Below are 16,611 nucleotides of genomic sequence, written 5' to 3'. Positions count from 1 at the left end.
CATGTGCTCAAATCACTATGAATGCTTCAGGGTCGGCTGCGGGAGGCACCCCCTGGGCACAATGACTAACCGGTGGCTGGGTGAGGCTCTATAAGGCACTGGACAGAACATTTGGAGAAATTGGCAATTTTGGACCCCATATCTGAGGAAGGATGTGCTGACACTGGAGAGGATCCAGAGGAGGTTTACGAGAATGATCCCAGGAATTACTGGGTTAAAACATGAGTGTTTGACGGCACTGGGCGTGTACTTGCTGGAGTTTAGAAGGATGTGGTGGACCTCAATTAAACTTACTGAATAATGAAAGGCCTGGATCGAGTGGATGTGAAGAGGGTATTTCCACTAATGGGAGAGTATCGGACCAGAAGTCATAGCCTCAGAATGTAAGGATGATCCTTTAGGAAGGAGATTTATTTAGTCAGAGGGTGTTGAATCTGTGGAATTCTTTGCCACAGAAAGCTGTGGATGCTGTCAATGGATATTTTTTAAGGCAACGATTCATAGATTCTTGGTTAATACAGGTGTCAGAGGTTATGGGGAGAAGGCAGGAGAATGGGGTAAAGAGGGAAAGATGTATCAGCCATAATTGAAAGGTGGAGCAGACTTGGGCCAAATTGCCTAATTCTGCTCCTATCACTTATGAACTTATGAACTCTCAATAACTTGATATGGAACTCATCAGGACCCTGGGGATTTATCCACCTCAATGGTCTTCAAGAGACCCAGCACCACTTCCATCTTGATCTCTAACTGCCCGAGGATGTTTGTACACATCACACTAATCCCACTATGTCCTTCTCCTTGGTGAATTCAGATGCAAATTACTCGCTTAATATCTTGTGCACATCCTCTGATTCCAAACATAAAGTTCCTGCTTTATCCTTGAGTGATCATACCTTCTCTCCGGCCACCCACTTGTTTTTAACGTAGGTATAAAATGTAATGAAATAGGAAGCAAGAGTGAGAGGAGTGAATAAACCAAGTGGGTGAGAGTGAAGTAATGTTGAGTTACTCCCACCATCTCTCTCACTCTGCATCAGGGCATTGACTGGAGAGTTGGGCAAGGCTTGACTTCCTTCACATCTTGTCCCGACACCTGCCAAGACTGCCACAATCATGGGGAATTTGCCCGACACCAGGTTGAGCTGATTTATAAACAGACAGCAGAGGTTTTCATACAGATGTGCTGAGGAATTTCTGGGCCCAGTTCATCTTCTGCAGCCCACCCACAGGACTGTGAAAGCTCTCTCCCTGCAACTATTCCACTAACTCCCCATGTATCCTCTCCACAGCCTTTATTTCTCTCCCAGGTGCGGTGTCCGGGACCCGACACACCAGGTGCGGCCGAAGGACAAGAGTTCAAGTGTGTGCCGCCTTCTCCTCAGCGCAGCACTGCGTGCAGAGGTGGGGAGGAAGTAACAGTGGGACAGGAAGGCTGCGAGAAACTGGACTCACACAGCACCAAACACACAGCTCATGATGCAGTTCTCTTTATTATTGGCTGAGAAGCTAAGTGAGTACAGTCACCACAGACAGTGAGAGCGGCTACAAAGAAATCAAAGCACTGGATCCACTGCTGGAAAGGATGAGTGGACCATTCTGGAGTCTTCTAAACTCAGTGCAATCGGTAAGTACAAACAAAAGGACGTCTGTGGCCACACCTTATCGACCTCCAAGATCCATTCCCTAGAAGCAGGAAAGGAGAAAACATTTTCCTGTTAGTCCACAAGAAAATTGCTGCAGATGCGGAATGTCTTAAATAAATAATTAAATGCTGGAAATACTCGATCTGTCAGATGAAACAAACAGGTGTTGAGGGAAATGATATCTCGAGAAGAAATAGAAGGTTCATAATTTTAAATGTTATCTCTGTGCCTCTCTCCACAGGTGCTGCCTGACCTGCTGAGTGTTTCCAGCATTTCCTGTTTTCTACCTGGTCTAAAAGTACCATCTATTTGAGTCAGAGTCTGTGAGCCATTAATGTTCCCTGACTCTTGATCGGTGAGTTTTCCTTGTAAATAAAGGGAGTCACTTCTGTGGAGGTGCCAGGTGCAGTCAGAGTGTGTGTTGCTGAAACCTGAAGCCCCCAATATTTACGGGGGTTTGGACTGTCCCAGCCTGAAGTGTGTGGGCTCTCCCTGGGCTGGAACTCCCTGTGTGGGCTGGACAACACGTCTGTGCCGTCAGATAAACCCAGCCCTCCCCATTCCATTGACCTCACGCAACGGGTGCAGAGTCTGGAATCTCTGGAGCTGGAACTTGTGCAACCGATGTCATGTCTAAATCTGGGGATTTTACACCAGTGCACATTCCCATATCTGTAGCGTTACACCCAGTGTTTGTAGAGTTAGGGTGTTCCCATGCACGTAGAGCACAGAAACAGACCACTCGGCCCATGGATCCGTGCTACTGTTGCTGCTCCTCACCAGCCTCCCCCCTCCCTTCATCCGACCCCATCAACACATCCGTCTATTCCTTTCTCCATCTACCTCTCCCTTAGGTACATCTGTGCTCTCTGCCCCGATGACGTGCTCCTGAGCTCCACCTGCTGTGCACGAATGGAACAGTGAGCTCCATGACTTCTCTGCTCCACAGCCTCTCTAATGTTTATTGAACAGTCAAATGGCTGAGTAGTTCTTTCTTTATAGAAACATAGAAAATAGGTGCAGGAGGAGGCCATTTGGCCCTTCGAGTCAGCACCACCATTCATTGTGATCATGGCTGATCATCCACAATCAGTAACACGTGCCTGCCTTCTCCCAATATCCCTTGATTCCACTAGCCCCAGAGCTCTATCTAACTCTCTCTTAAATTCATCCAGTGATTTCGCCTCCACTGCTCTCTGTGGCAGAGAATTCCACAAATTCACAACTCTCTGGGTGAAAAAGTTCCTTCTCACCTCAGTTTTAAATGGCCTCCCCTTTATTCTAAGACTGTGGCCCCTGGTTCTGGACTCCCCAAACATTGGGAACATTTTTCCTGCATCTAGCTTGTCCAGTCCTTTTATAATTTTATATGTCTCTATAAGATCCCCTCTCATCCTTCTAAACTCCAGTGAATACAAGCCTAGTCTTTTCAATCTTTCCTCATATGACAGTCCCGCCATCCCAGGGATCAATCTCATGAACCTACGCCCACTACCTCAATTGCAAGGATGTCCTTCCTCAAATTAGGAGACTAAAACTGTACCCAATACTCCAGATGTGGTCTTACCAGGGCCCTATACAACTGCAGAAGAACATCTTTACTCCTATACTGAAATCCTCTCGTTGTGAAGGCCAACATGCCATTAGCTTTCTTCACGGCCTGCAGTACCTGCACGCCAACTTTCAGTGACTGGTGAACAAGGACACCCAGATCTCGCTGCACTTCCCCCTTACCTAACCCGACACCATTGAGATAATAATCTGCCTCCTTTTTTTTTGCCGCCAAAGTGGAAAACCTCACATTTATCTACATTATACTGCATCTGCCATGCATCTGCCCACTCACTCAACCTGTCCAGGTCACTCTGCAACCTCCTAACATCCTCTTTGCAGTTCCCACTGCCACCCAGCTTTGTGTCATCTGCAAACTTGTTAATGTTATTTCTAATTCCTTCATCCAAATCAATACATATGGTAAATAGTTGCGGCCCCAACACTGAGCCTTGCGGCACACCACTCACCACTGCCTGCCATTCTGAAAAGGACCCGTTTACTCCTACTCTTTGCTTCCTGTCTGCCAACCAATTCCCTATCCATGTCAACACTCTACCCCCAACACCATGTGCTCTAATTTTGCTCACCAATCTCCCGTGTGGGACCTCATCAAATGGTTTCTGAAAGTCTAGAAACACTACATCCATTGGCTCCCCTTCATCCATTTTACTTGTCACCACCTCAAAATATCCCAGAAGATTAGTAAAGCATGATTTCCCTTTCATAAATCCATGCTAACTTGGACTTATCCTTTTACTGCTATCCAAATGCACTGTTATAAACTCTTTAGTAATTGACTCCAGCATCTTCCCCACCACTGATGTCAGGCTAACTGGTCTGTAATTCCTCGTTTTCTCTCTCTTTCTTAAAAAGTGGGATAACATTAGCTATCCTCCAATCCACAGGAACTGATCCTGAATCTATTGAACATTGGAAAATGATCACCAATGCGTCCACTATTTCTAGAGCCACCTCCCTGAGTACCCTGGGATGCAGACCATCAGGCCCTGGGGATTTATCAACCTTCAGTCCCATCAGTCTACCCAATACTATTTCTCGCCTAATGCAAATTTCTTTCCTCTATCCCCCTAGATCCTCTGTCCTCTAGTACATCTGGGAGATTGTTTGTGTCTTCCTTAGTGAAGACAGATCCGAAGTACCTGTTCAACTCCTCTGCCATTTCCTTGTTATGCATAATAATTTCACCCTCGTCTGCCTTCAAGGGACCTACATTTGTCTTTGCTAATCTTTTTCTCTTAACACACCTAAAGAAGCTTTTACCGTCCTTTTATATTCTTGGCCAGCTTCCCCTCTGATTCATCTTTTCAGCCTGTATTCCCCGTTTTGTTACCTTCTGTTGTCCTTTGAATGTTTCCTAATCCTCTGACTTCCTGCTACTCTTTGCTGTGTTATATATCTTTTCTTTTAGTTTTATTCCATCCCTAACTTCCCTTGTCAGCCACGGTTGCTTCCTACTCCCCTTAGAATCTTTCTTCCGCTTTGGAATGAAATGATCCTGCATCTTCCGGATTATGCCCAGAAATTCATGCCATTGCTGTTCCACCGTCATTCCTGCTAGGATCCCTTTCCAGTCTACCTTGGCCAGCTCCTCTCTCATGCCTTCATAGTCCCCTTTGTTCAACTGCAACACTGACACTTCTGATTTAACCTCTTCCCCCTCAAATTGAAGATTAAAACGAATCATATTATGATCACTACCTCCAAGCAGCTCCTTTACCTCGAGTTCTCTTTATCAAATCTGGTTCATTGGACAACACTAAATCCAGAATGTGTCATGCCACACTGTACCTTCCTCTAACTCCAGTGTTGCCCCCTTGTACATTCCTCCTGCACAGTTACACTCGGTGTCTGTTCCCCTGACTCCTGCATTACATCCCATACATCCTCCTCTCACTGCTGGGCAGTCAGTCCAGTTCTGCAGAGCACAGGACCCATGGGGTTGGTTCCCTCCCTCTGTGTAACAGCAGGTCTGTGGAGGTCACCTCCTGTTCAAAACTGTCTCAAATTAACTTCCAACAAAACACCATTTCTGTCACTGTTACACTTACGACGAATGAGCCAACAACGTCGTCTTCTATTTCCTTCATCAGCATCACAGCGTCGATATTTCGAAGATGATCCATCGATCCATGTGAAAGACCCTCCCTGGGGGTGTAAATGAATGGTCATTGGTGTTGGAATGCTGAGTCAGCTGCCATGAACAATACAGGGAGGAGCTGTACCTGAGCCGGAGTGAGAGCAGAATACGAGCAGCCGGGACAAGTAGGGCAGTGGATGGGAGTTTAAACTATGGACTGGCAGGGTGGGGGAATCTCATGGAAGTAACAGGATCCTTGGGATGAAACTGACAGGATCTGAGAGTAAAGGTCAGAGAAGAGGAATATTGGTAACTCAGAAAATGAGTAAAAGATGGTAATTGAACACAAATATAATGTAGGATCGCTCAGACAAAGACAGAGACGTCCAGTTTTATCCGTGTGAGTTTGCACCTTCTCCCTGTGACCGAGCGGGTTTCCAGTGAGTGCTCCGGGCGTCATGTGTAACTCTATCTCTGAACAACGATGTGACACCAGAGATCCATCAAAGTGTTGACTTTAACCTGCCCTCTGAAAAGGGCAGTGGATGACCAGGGAAGGACAACAAATGCAGGTCTGGCCAGTGTGGCGACGACCTGTAAGCTAACGTGTCATCATTAACTGTACCTTAGCTTTGTTGTTTAGGCCAATCCAAACATGTCTCTTCGGTTTGCAAGATGCGCGAATCACTTCCAGAATGAAATTGTTGTGTATGAGCGAGGTCACAGTTGCCAGATGTCCAGAATGTGGTTGACGTTTGCAAAACACCTTTAAACAAACAAAATAGTTTATTTGTTGAGAATTAGTGTGTCTCAAGATCCCTCAAATAAATCGTCAAAAGAGACATTGGCAATGGGTAACTTTATCCCCGAGACACAGAGTTCTCGTTCTTTAATCAAGAACCCCAGCTCTGCGTTAACTCCTGGATTTAGTTTAGTGTAGTATAGAGATACAGCGAGGAAACAGGCCCTTCGGCCCATCGGGTCGGCGCTAACCAGCGATCCCCACACATTAACACTATCCTATATCCACTAGGGACAATTTTTACATTTACCAAGCCAATTAACCTTTGTACGTCTTTGGAGTGTGGGAAGAAACCGAAGATCTGGGTGAAAACCCACGCTGGTCACGAGGAGAACGTACAAACTCCGTCCAGACAGCACCTGTAGTCGGGATGGAACCCGGGTCTCCGACGCTGCATTCACTGTGTGGCAGCAACTCTGCCGCTGCGCCACCGTGACCGTATTGGGGAATGTGGAGCTTCCCCCAAATCTCAATATTTCACCCACTGGTCCGAGCGATAGAAACCGGAGCCCACGGCTGCAGTGAAGCGCACCCGTGGAACACATGGACTCATCGCAGGCAATTCAACGACAGGCTGTGCTGTGAGTTCATGGGAATGAACCAGCAGAGAGCAATGTTCCCCAGACCTCCCAGAGCAACCACTGGTTTCAGGGACTTACCTCAGCACTTGCCCATGTCCTTGCCCGAGGAAAATAGCGGTAACAGTTGTTTAGTCTAGGATATTTATACCAGCCTTTCACACAGCGTCCTTGGGATAGAACACGGGTCTCCTCTTCCAATGAATTGTTTGCTCCTGTAAATTGAAGAGATTCAGAATTTTAAACCAACTGAAGTGTCGTCCTGAGTGAGACCGATTGTCTGTTTTTGGCACATGTCCTCTCATTCATTCCTATCTATGGCCCTGTGTAAATGTCTATTCAATTCTACCTGTCTGTACTGCTTCCTCTGGCATCTTCATTGGAAACACTTGCTCTATCCCCTTTAAATCTTTCCACTTGCACCCTAAACCTATGCCCTCTGGTTTTACACTCCTCACGTGATTTTATAAACCTCTAAATACTCACCCTGAAGCCAACTTCAGTCCAACGGCAATAGACCCAACCTATCTTATAACTCTCAGCCAGTTCTGATACCATCCTTGTGAATATTTACTGGACCCTCTCTCACATCCTCCTATAGCTGGGCAATCAGAACAGCACACAATTTCCAGGTGCAGTCTCAGCAACATCTTCTACAACTGTAACATGTATCCTAACTCTTTTAATCAAAGGCTCAGCTGATGTGGGCAAGAGTGCCAAACACATTCTTCACCAACTTGTCCACCTACATCACCACTTTCAGGGAACTGTGTACTAATAGTGTAATTGTACCCTGGGGTCTCTCTGCTCCACAATAACCCCAGGGCTTTGTTTCATGAATGAAATTAGTTTTCTTCCTTTGTGATCTGCTACTGATCACACACAAACACGTCACAGAGAATTTGAATTAAATTTCCATTGACCACTGTAAATACAATCATTCTCTGTCTCTCTCCTCTGTACCATTGCCAGCACTCTGGCCATCCTCCCTCAAGCCTCCATCCTCACCCTCACAGCGGGCAAGTACACTGCACCCGTTGCATTGGACCAGTGCCTGCAGAACCTTCTCCTCTGCATCCCCTGGGTTCCTGACAGAGAGTCACATATCCCTCTTCCTGCAACTCTGTTTTTTTCCGTGAAGCGTCACCGTAGAGAAATCTCTGTCTCCTGATGTGGAGGAGAGTCTCCAACTCACCTTCCAACTCAGCAGCTGTGAGATGAGTATCCCAGACAAGAGACATTTCCTACCACATCCCGACCACTCCCAATGTCCACAAATTCCCATGATCCACAGTCCCAACACAGTGCATTCATTCCTCACACCAATATATTTCTAAAGCTCCTGGAATCAATGGACCTTACCTGTCACATCACTGGCAAGCAGTGCGGTCAGCACCAAAACCCACACCAGCATCATGTTTCCTTCCTCGAACCTGAAACACAAGAAAACGATTCATCATTAGTGTCAAGTTTCAGAGTGAAGGTGGGCATATCCTGCTGCTGTTCCCACCTGTCTCTCTCCCAGCTCTCTGTGTGGATGAGGTTTCCAATGCTGCCGCATCTTATATACCTGTAGTTCTGGCATCTTGGAGGCTTTTGGAACCATTGGAATCAAACGCAATTGGGTGCAGCAATCTACATAAAACTCCTGCGGACCAATCACTGACTGACAGATGAGCACAAGATGAACAGGAAGCCACTGATATACAGAAAACCAGTTCAGCAGGCACTGGTACAGTACTGAGAATTTGTTTTTAATCTTCCAAAACCACAGAGTGCATGAGCAACCATTTTGAAAGCAGAGAAATTAATTTTGAAAGATTGGCGGGAGAATAAAGAGAGAGCAGGTTTTTTGATTGAATAGGCAGGTTATTTAAAGAAGCGGGCATTTGAATGGCTGAGGAAGAGAGGCAGCAGCCAGTAAAAGGAAGGCAATATTTAGCGAAACAAGCTGTTGGGAGCGGTCGTGTTGGAAGGGAAGCCATGTTGAAGCCAAGTACAGAACCGAGCACCTTGGCTGAAGATGCTCGGCGAGACCGGCTGAAGAAGGGAATGCAGAGCTAGCATGTGAGTTCGTATCAAGCGTGAAATTTTATAAAGGAGTCAGTGGGAATAAGTAAAGTAAGGATGCAGGATCACGTGATGTGCTGCAGCTGCATGGTGCTGGTGGATCCCAATGTGGTTCCTGGTGACCACATCTGCAGCAAGTGTTGGTTGATCGACGAACTCAGCTCAGAATTGATGACGAAATCTGAGCTTTAATCGCTGTGACACATCAGGGAAGGGGAGATTTACCTGGATGCCGTCTGTTTCTTGAGGAAGTCACACCCATTAGATTAACAACTTCCAATTCAGGCCGTGATCAGGTTGTTGAGGATGTGACTGTGAGTGAGGCAGGTATGGGGATTCAAGAGACAGTGTTGGAGGAGCCTTAACCCTTGAGCTTGTCTAACAGGTCGGAGATACTTGCTTCCAGTGCAGACGCGAGTGGGGGCTGCAGCAATGATGAGCAGCCTAACTATGGCACCATGGATCAGGGAGTCGTTCAAGAGGGGGAGGAGAAGAGACACATAGTTGTAATTGAGGATAGCACAGACATAATTCTCTATCACAAGGATCGAGAGTCCTGACGGCTGTGTTGCCAGCCTGGTGCCCAGGCTCAGGATGTCTCATCTGAGCAAATTGGCATAGTGTCAATAAGATTAGAGAGTTAAAAGCAAAGACTGGATCAAAGACTGGTGTTGGATAAGTGGGTTTGAATTCGTAGGTCATTGGCATCAGAATTGGGGAATGCAGGGGCTGATACAATGCAATGAATTCCAGCTGAACCCTACTGGGACCAGGTTTCTGGGGAATCCCACAACTTGGGCTGTAGTTAGGGATTTAAACTAACTGAATCAAGGGATATGGGAAAACAGTAGGAATGGAGTGCTGAATTTGGATGATCAGCCATGATCATATTGAATGGCGGTGCTGGCTCGAAGGGCCAAATGTCCTGCTCCTGCACCTATTTTCTATATTATTATGTTTCAATCTAAATAGTGGGCGCGGGTTCAATAGATTGGAAAATATGGATGAAGTTAAAGGTAAGGAGGTTACAAGTCTCCAAAATAAGAAATAGGAGAACAAATTTAGAAAGGTATAAGATTCTAGCATCAGGCAACATGGGGACTAAATTGAGAAAAAGGCCGGTGACTACAGAACTGAAGCCGCTGTATTTGAATGCCCGCAGTATAGGAAACAAACTGCGTGAGACTGCAGCACTGTTAGAATTTGGCCGGTACAACGTTGTGGGCATCACAGAGTTGTGGTGAAAACAGGATCAGAACTGGAAGCTGAACATCATAGGATAGACATCCTATCAAAAAGACAGGCAGGTGGGCTGGAGGTGGGACGGCTCTGCTGGTGAGGAATGAAACCCAATCCTTCACAAGAACCAACATAGGATCAGAAGATGTAGAATTCTTATGGGTAGAGTTAAGAAATGCAAGGGTAAATAGACCCTGATGGGAGTTATATACAGGCCTTCAATAGTAGCCAGAATGCCGGGTACATGTTGCATTCTATCAAGAATCAAGAGATGGAAAAGGGATGTATCGGTGGTCATGGGGATTTTAATATGCAGGTGGACTGGGAAAATCAGGTTGGTACTGGATCCCAAGAGAATTAATTTGTTGAATGCCAATGAATTGTTTTTTTTAGAGCCGCTCGTGGTCGAGCCCAGGAGGGAAAGGCAATTCTGGATTTGGTATTTTGGAATGAACCAGATTTGATTAGGGAGCTTAAGGTGAAGGAAGCCCTGGGAGGCAGTGATCATAATGTGATGTAATTCAACCTGCAGTTTGAGAGGCAGAAGGTGAAGTTGAATGTATTGGTATTATTGTTGAGGAAGGCGATACACAGACATGAGGGTGGAGCTGGCTAAAGTTGATTGGAAGGTGACCCTAGCAGGAATGACGTTAGTGCAGCAATGGCAGGAGTTTCTGGGAGTAATTCGGAAGACATGGGATCTTTTCATCCCTAAGAGAAAGAACCATACTAAGGGAAGAATGAGGCAACTGTGGCTGACAAAGGAAGTCAGAGACAGCATAAAAGCAAAATACAAGGCATATAATACGGCAAAGATTAGTGGGATACTAGGGGATTAGGGAGCTTTTAAAAACCACCAGAAAGCAACGAAAAAAATCAATAAGGGGATGAAAGATGAAATGTGAAGGGAAGCTAGCCAATAATATAAAAAGAGGATTTCAAAAGTTTTTAAAAGATACAGAAAGAATGAAAGAGAGACAAGAGTGGAAATTGAACTGCTGGAAAATGACGCTGTCCAAATAGCAATAGGGAACATAAAAACAATGGATAAACTGAATAAATCTTTTGCGCTAGTCTTCACAGTGGAAGATACCAACAACATACCAGAAATTCAAAAGAGTCAGGGGGCAGAAGTGAGTGCTTCTATTACTAAGGAGAAGGTGCTTTGGAAACTGAAAGGTCTGAAGGTGGATATGTCACCTGGACCAGATGGACTACACCCCATGGCTGTGAAAGTGGTCGCTGTAGAGATTTTGGAGGCATTATTAGTGATTTTTCAAAAATCACCAGTCAGGAATGGTTCCAGAGGACTGGAAAGTCACAAATGTAACTCCACTGTTTAAGAGTGGAGCCAGGAAAAAGAAAGGAATATAGGCCGGTTGGTAAGATTTTCCAGTCCATTATTAAGGATGAGGCTTTGAGGTACTTGAAAGCACATCATTCTCTCCCCCTTCTTTACTCCCTGTACACTTTGATCATCAGCAAAGTGATGGAACCGAGAGAGCGAGCAAATGGCATTTACTCCCCACAACCGAGGTACTGAGGCCCCGTGTAGCTTTACCGTCCACGGTAGAAAACATCAGTTAGGCCACAGCTGGAGCACCGTGCACTGGTTACGGTCACCACACTGTAGAAAAGATGAGAGGGAACAGAGAAGATTCACCAGGACGTTGCAGATGATGCTAAGATATGTGGAGGGGCAAGGAGTGTAGAGGAAGCAAGGACTCTGCAGAAGGACTTGGACAGGTTAGGAGTGTGGGCAGAGAAGTGGCAGATAAAACTCAGTATAGCAAAGTGCAGTGTCATGCATTTTGGTAATAAGAATAAAGGCTTAGATTATTTTCTAATTGGTGAGAGAATCCAGAAATCCAGAAATTGGAGGTGCAGGTGCAGGAGTCCCAAAAAGTTAATTTGCAAGTCGAAATGGTAGTAAGGAAGGCAAATTCAATGCTGGCATTTATATCAAGAGGACTGGAATACAAAAACAGAGATGTAATGCTGAGGCTCTATTCATGGGGGTTTGGACTGTCCCAGACTGAAGTGTGTGGGCTCTCCCTGGGCTGGAACTCCCTGTGTGGGCTGGACAACACGTCTGTGTCGTCAGATAAACCCAGCCCTCCCCATTCCATGGACCACACACAACGGGAGCAAAGTCTGGAATCTCTGGAGCTGGATCTTCTGCAACCGATGTCATGCCTAAATCTGGGGATTTTACACCAGTGCACATTCCCACATCTGTAGCGTTACACCCAGTGGTTGTTGACTTAGTGTTCCCTTGCACGTGGAGCACAGAAAGAGACCACTCGGCCCATGGATCCGTGCTACTGTTGCTACTCCTTAGCAGGCTCCCCCCTTCCTTCATCCGACCCCATCAACACATCCGTCTGTTCCTTTCTCCATCTACCTCTCCCTTAAGTACATCTGTGCTCTCTGCCTCGATGTTATGTTGCTGAGCTCCACCTGCCCAAAACATCCAAGTAAATAGGATTTTCTCTCTTCTCTCTTTGATTTATCAGTGGCTATTTTACATTTATGACCAGGAAATCTGGTTTCACACTCGAGGAAACATCCTCTCGACATCCCCCTACAAATCCTTCACAGTGAGATCGGCCCCTGGCTGGTCCCCCCTCAATCTTCTCTCTTGTGGAGAACAAGCCTCAGCCTGTTGGATCCTCACTGCCGCTCTGTTTTGTGACAGTTCACTGCTCCTAGGCCACTCCAAGCGAATGTGTTCCCTTTGCTCACTGCACCAATCACGTTGGTGATGAATGTGTTGTGATCGCTCGAGGTCACAGCAGCCAAATGTCCGTAATGTGGTTGGTGATTGCAGAACATCTTTAAAATAGTTTAATATCAAAATATTTAATTGAAATATTTTATGTTTCATCCTCTCACATGCCTCCAAATAAATAATCAGAATTGATATTGGAAATGGGCAACTTTGTCCATTTGAATCAGAGTTCTTGTTCTCGAATCTCTCTGGTGTCAACCCCAGCTCTGTGTTAACTCCTGGATGTGGAGCTTCCCCCAAATCCCAATATTTCACCCACTGGTCCGAGCGATAGAAACCGGAGCCCACGGCTGCAGTGAAGCGCACTTTGGAAAACAGGGACTCATCGCAGGGAATTCAACGACAGGCTGTGCTGTGAGTTCATGGGAATGAACCAGCAGAGGGCAATGTTCCCCAGGCCTCCCAGAGCAACCACTGGTTTCAGGGACTTACCTCAATACAATACAGTACAATATATCTTTATTGTCATTGTACAGGGGTACAACGAGATTGGGAATGCGCCTCCCATATGATGTAATAAATTAATTAGCTAGTCAGTATTAATTTAAACAACCCAATGAAACATATTAGAACAGTTTTAAAACAAAATAAAGTGCAGTAGATCTGTACCGGTTCGCTGTGCGATGTGACCATCCGGCTCAGCAGGACCGGTTCATAGCAGCTATGGCCCTGGGGATGAAGCTGTTCCTGAGTCTGGAGGTGCGGGCGTAGAAGGCCTTGTATCGTCTGCCCGATGGTAGAAGTTTCGAACAGACTGTTGCAGGGGTGTGAAGAGTCTTTGTGGATGCTGGTGGCTTTTCTGAGGCATCGTGTGTTGTAGATGCCCTCCAAGGCTGGTAGCTGTGTTCCGATAGTCCTCTGAGCTCTGTGGACTACCCGCTGAAGAGCTTTCCTCTCAGCATCTGACCATGTCCTTTTGTCACTGAAAAACCCGGTAACAGGATCTTAAGGAAGGATAATAAAACCACTTTTCATCACAGTGCCCTTTGACTATGCCACACCTCTCAAGGTCTTGCTGAGTCTCCTCCTGACCCAAGGAATCGGTCGTCCCTGTCAGTGTAGTGTAAGGGTTAAACTGACAATTTCAGCTAAAATGTGAAATGGAGCTATTAGCAAAATTAGCAGCCATATGTTCCAGGGTCTGCGAAAACAAGTTTATCTCCTCGCACCTGCGATGAGTGCATGAGAAAGGCTACGTTGGTGAACGAAACACAACAATGTATGAGTAGATGTTCCCAAACAATGTCTCATAACGTCTGGGTGAGCTGAGGAAAACAACAGCAATAGTTGGGTGAACCAGCTGCCGCTGGTAGCGCAGAAACGTTGCAGACAAGTGGGGCTTAAGATTGGCTCGGGGGAGGGGGCAGTGGTGCAGTCTCCTCTGATAACAAATGCCATAAAGTTAAAGAGAATTCAGAGTTAAATCAACTAAAGGGCATTCCTCAGAGTGTTAATTATTAATGTTGTGCTTAATGGGCCAATCGGGTAAAGTGATTCTAATGTAAGGACATTTTATGTTAAAATTCCCCCTGATCTTGTACAGCTGGGTCAGCTTTGGTCGGTCAGGTGATTGGGAGAATACGTTCACACGTAAGACAGGAGCGAAGCAGTGGTTAACAGTGAAAGAATTAACCCACACTTCATTACAGACAGAGAGCCATTTAAGAAACATAAACCAAGAAAGTCTGGTCCAACCAGGCCCATCGTTGAAACAAAAAGATCAGAAGAAAAAAGTTTGTATTATTTCCAAAAGAGCAGTATGGTGTGAATCTTTTCCCCTTCACCTTAAACCTATGTCCTCTGGTCATCGATTCACCTAATCTGGGCAAGAGATAGTGTGCACTACCCGTTCTATTCCTCTCGTGATTTTATACACCTCTATTAGATCACCCTCATCCTCCTACGTCCCAGTGAATAGAGTCCCAGCCTATTCAACCTCTCCCTATAGCTCACACCCTCTAGTCCACGCAACATCCTCGTAAATCTTCTCTATCCTTTCCAGGTTGTCAACATCTTTCCTATAACATGGTGCCCAGAACTGAACACAATGCTCTAAATGCAGCCTCACCAACATCTTATACAACTGCAACATGACCTCCCAACTTCTATACTCATTACTCTGCCTGATGAAGGCTCATCTTCCAAAAGCCTTTTTGACTGTGCTATCTAGCTGCGACTCCACTTCAAGGAACCATGCAACTGCACTCCTAAATCCGTCTGCTCTACAACACTCCCTAGAGCCCTACCATTCACCATGTAGGTCCTGCACATGTTAATCTTCCCACAATGCAACATCTCACATGTAATATTCAGACGAATATTCCATAAACAACTGATTATTTACACAGACCACCGCATTCACAGTTATATTCACTCTGGTGTGGGTGATGGGACAAATGGCCCTTTCTCTCTCTGTATTTTCTCTTGTTCCCCAATCACGTCACACTCTAAAGGCAGAGAACGTGGTCTCTTGGACCCATTGTACTTTCAGCTTCATCGCCAACCCCTGGTAGAATCATAGAATGAAACAATGATACTGCACAGAAGGAGGCCATTTGCCCATCCTATCTGTGATCGTGTGATCCAATTCTCCTGCTCTTTCCCCAAACCACTGGAAATTGTTCCTTCACACATTTACCCAAATCCTTTGAAAGTTATTGTTGACTCTGCTTCCACCAGCCTTTCAGTCCGTGAGTTTCTGATAATTATATCGTCCTGAACAAATCTGATTTCTCCTGTCACCTCTGATCCATTTGCCAATTATCTAAGAACTCAATGTGGCTGGTGAAGTAGATTTTCAGGTCAATTATCCCACGCCGGAATGTTTTTGCTGGATGAACTGCTTCATTTTGTGAAGAGTTGTGAATGGAACTGAACATTGTGCAATCATCAGGGAACATCCCCACTTCTCACCTTCTGATGGAAGGAAGGTCTTTGATGAATCAGCTGATGATGGTTGTGTCTGGGTCACTGCCCGAAGAAACTCCTGCAGTGATGTCCTAGGGCTGGGATGTTGAATCACAGCCATCCCGTACTTTGTGTGGGGAATGAATCCAACCATTGACGTATTCTCTCCTTGACGATCCTTGTCTCAGAATGACCAGGTCTCCTCGATGCTGCACTCAGTCAAATGCTGCCTTGTTTTCAAGGAGCCTCACTCTGGCCTCACCTCCGGAATGCAGCTCTTTGCTCCGTGTTTGGACCAAGGCTGTGACGTGGTTCAGAGCCGAGTGATCTTGGTGAAACCAACACTGAACGTGGGCAAGTCGATTATTGGAGGGGAAGTGACACTTGCCCGCACTGTGGACAACCCCTGATGATTGGGGGCAGCCTGATTGTCTGCTCATTGGCTGGACTGGATTTGTCGATACAGTTTTCAGGCTGTGATATTTGTTCACAGATTAGACTGATTCTCGGTGAAGACAGGGTCGAGGTTACAAGATCTAACCTTGTACCTCTACAACAGTGGAACACACAAATAAATTGTTGATTGGAAGGGTGAAGATGCCGGTCAGAAGGTGAAGGGAACTGGTCCTGTGTTTGGCCTCTGAATGTCACTAGTGGTGAAATCACAGACACTGGAAATGCAGAATTAAAATTTGGTTAATTCACAGCAAACCACACAAAATCACCAGCAGGAAAGACGGGGTTTACATTAAAGGTAAATCTTCATTGGAACTGGAAATTGTTAGGGACTGAACAAGTTTTTAATATTAGAGAATGTTGGGTGGAGGTTGGGAGAGAGAGAGAGTGACCCACGGAAGTGGAGGTGACTAAAGTTAGTTTAATGTAAATTTTTTCAAGCTGCATTTGCTTACGCTATCTTTACAACA

The 16,611-nt window shown here is 45.8% G+C and overlaps 1 protein-coding gene across 1 annotated transcript; it reads right to left on the bottom strand.

The window, feature by feature from the left end:
• Positions 1–1,480: 1,480 nt before the first annotated feature.
• LOC144591206 (uncharacterized) lies at positions 1,481–15,806 on the bottom strand. The gene is made up of 10 exons (XM_078395495.1): positions 15,692–15,806; positions 12,883–13,083; positions 11,188–11,229; positions 8,974–8,990; positions 8,189–8,271; positions 8,041–8,111; positions 6,760–6,893; positions 5,924–6,064; positions 5,270–5,366; positions 1,481–1,686 (listed from the first exon to the last, which is right to left on the bottom strand). Exons 1-10 carry the CDS (start codon positions 15,804–15,806, stop codon positions 1,616–1,618), a joined length of 972 nt encoding a protein of 323 aa, XP_078251621.1. The 3' UTR covers positions 1,481–1,615.
• Positions 15,807–16,611: the final 805 nt, after the last annotated feature.

This window comes from Rhinoraja longicauda, unplaced genomic scaffold (assembly GCF_053455715.1).
Source record: "Rhinoraja longicauda isolate Sanriku21f unplaced genomic scaffold, sRhiLon1.1 Scf000689, whole genome shotgun sequence".
Classification (NCBI taxonomy): Eukaryota; Metazoa; Chordata; class Chondrichthyes; order Rajiformes; family Arhynchobatidae; genus Rhinoraja; species Rhinoraja longicauda.
Note: the sequence above shows the minus strand (reverse complement) of the source record. Positions and strands in the feature narration are given on the sequence as shown.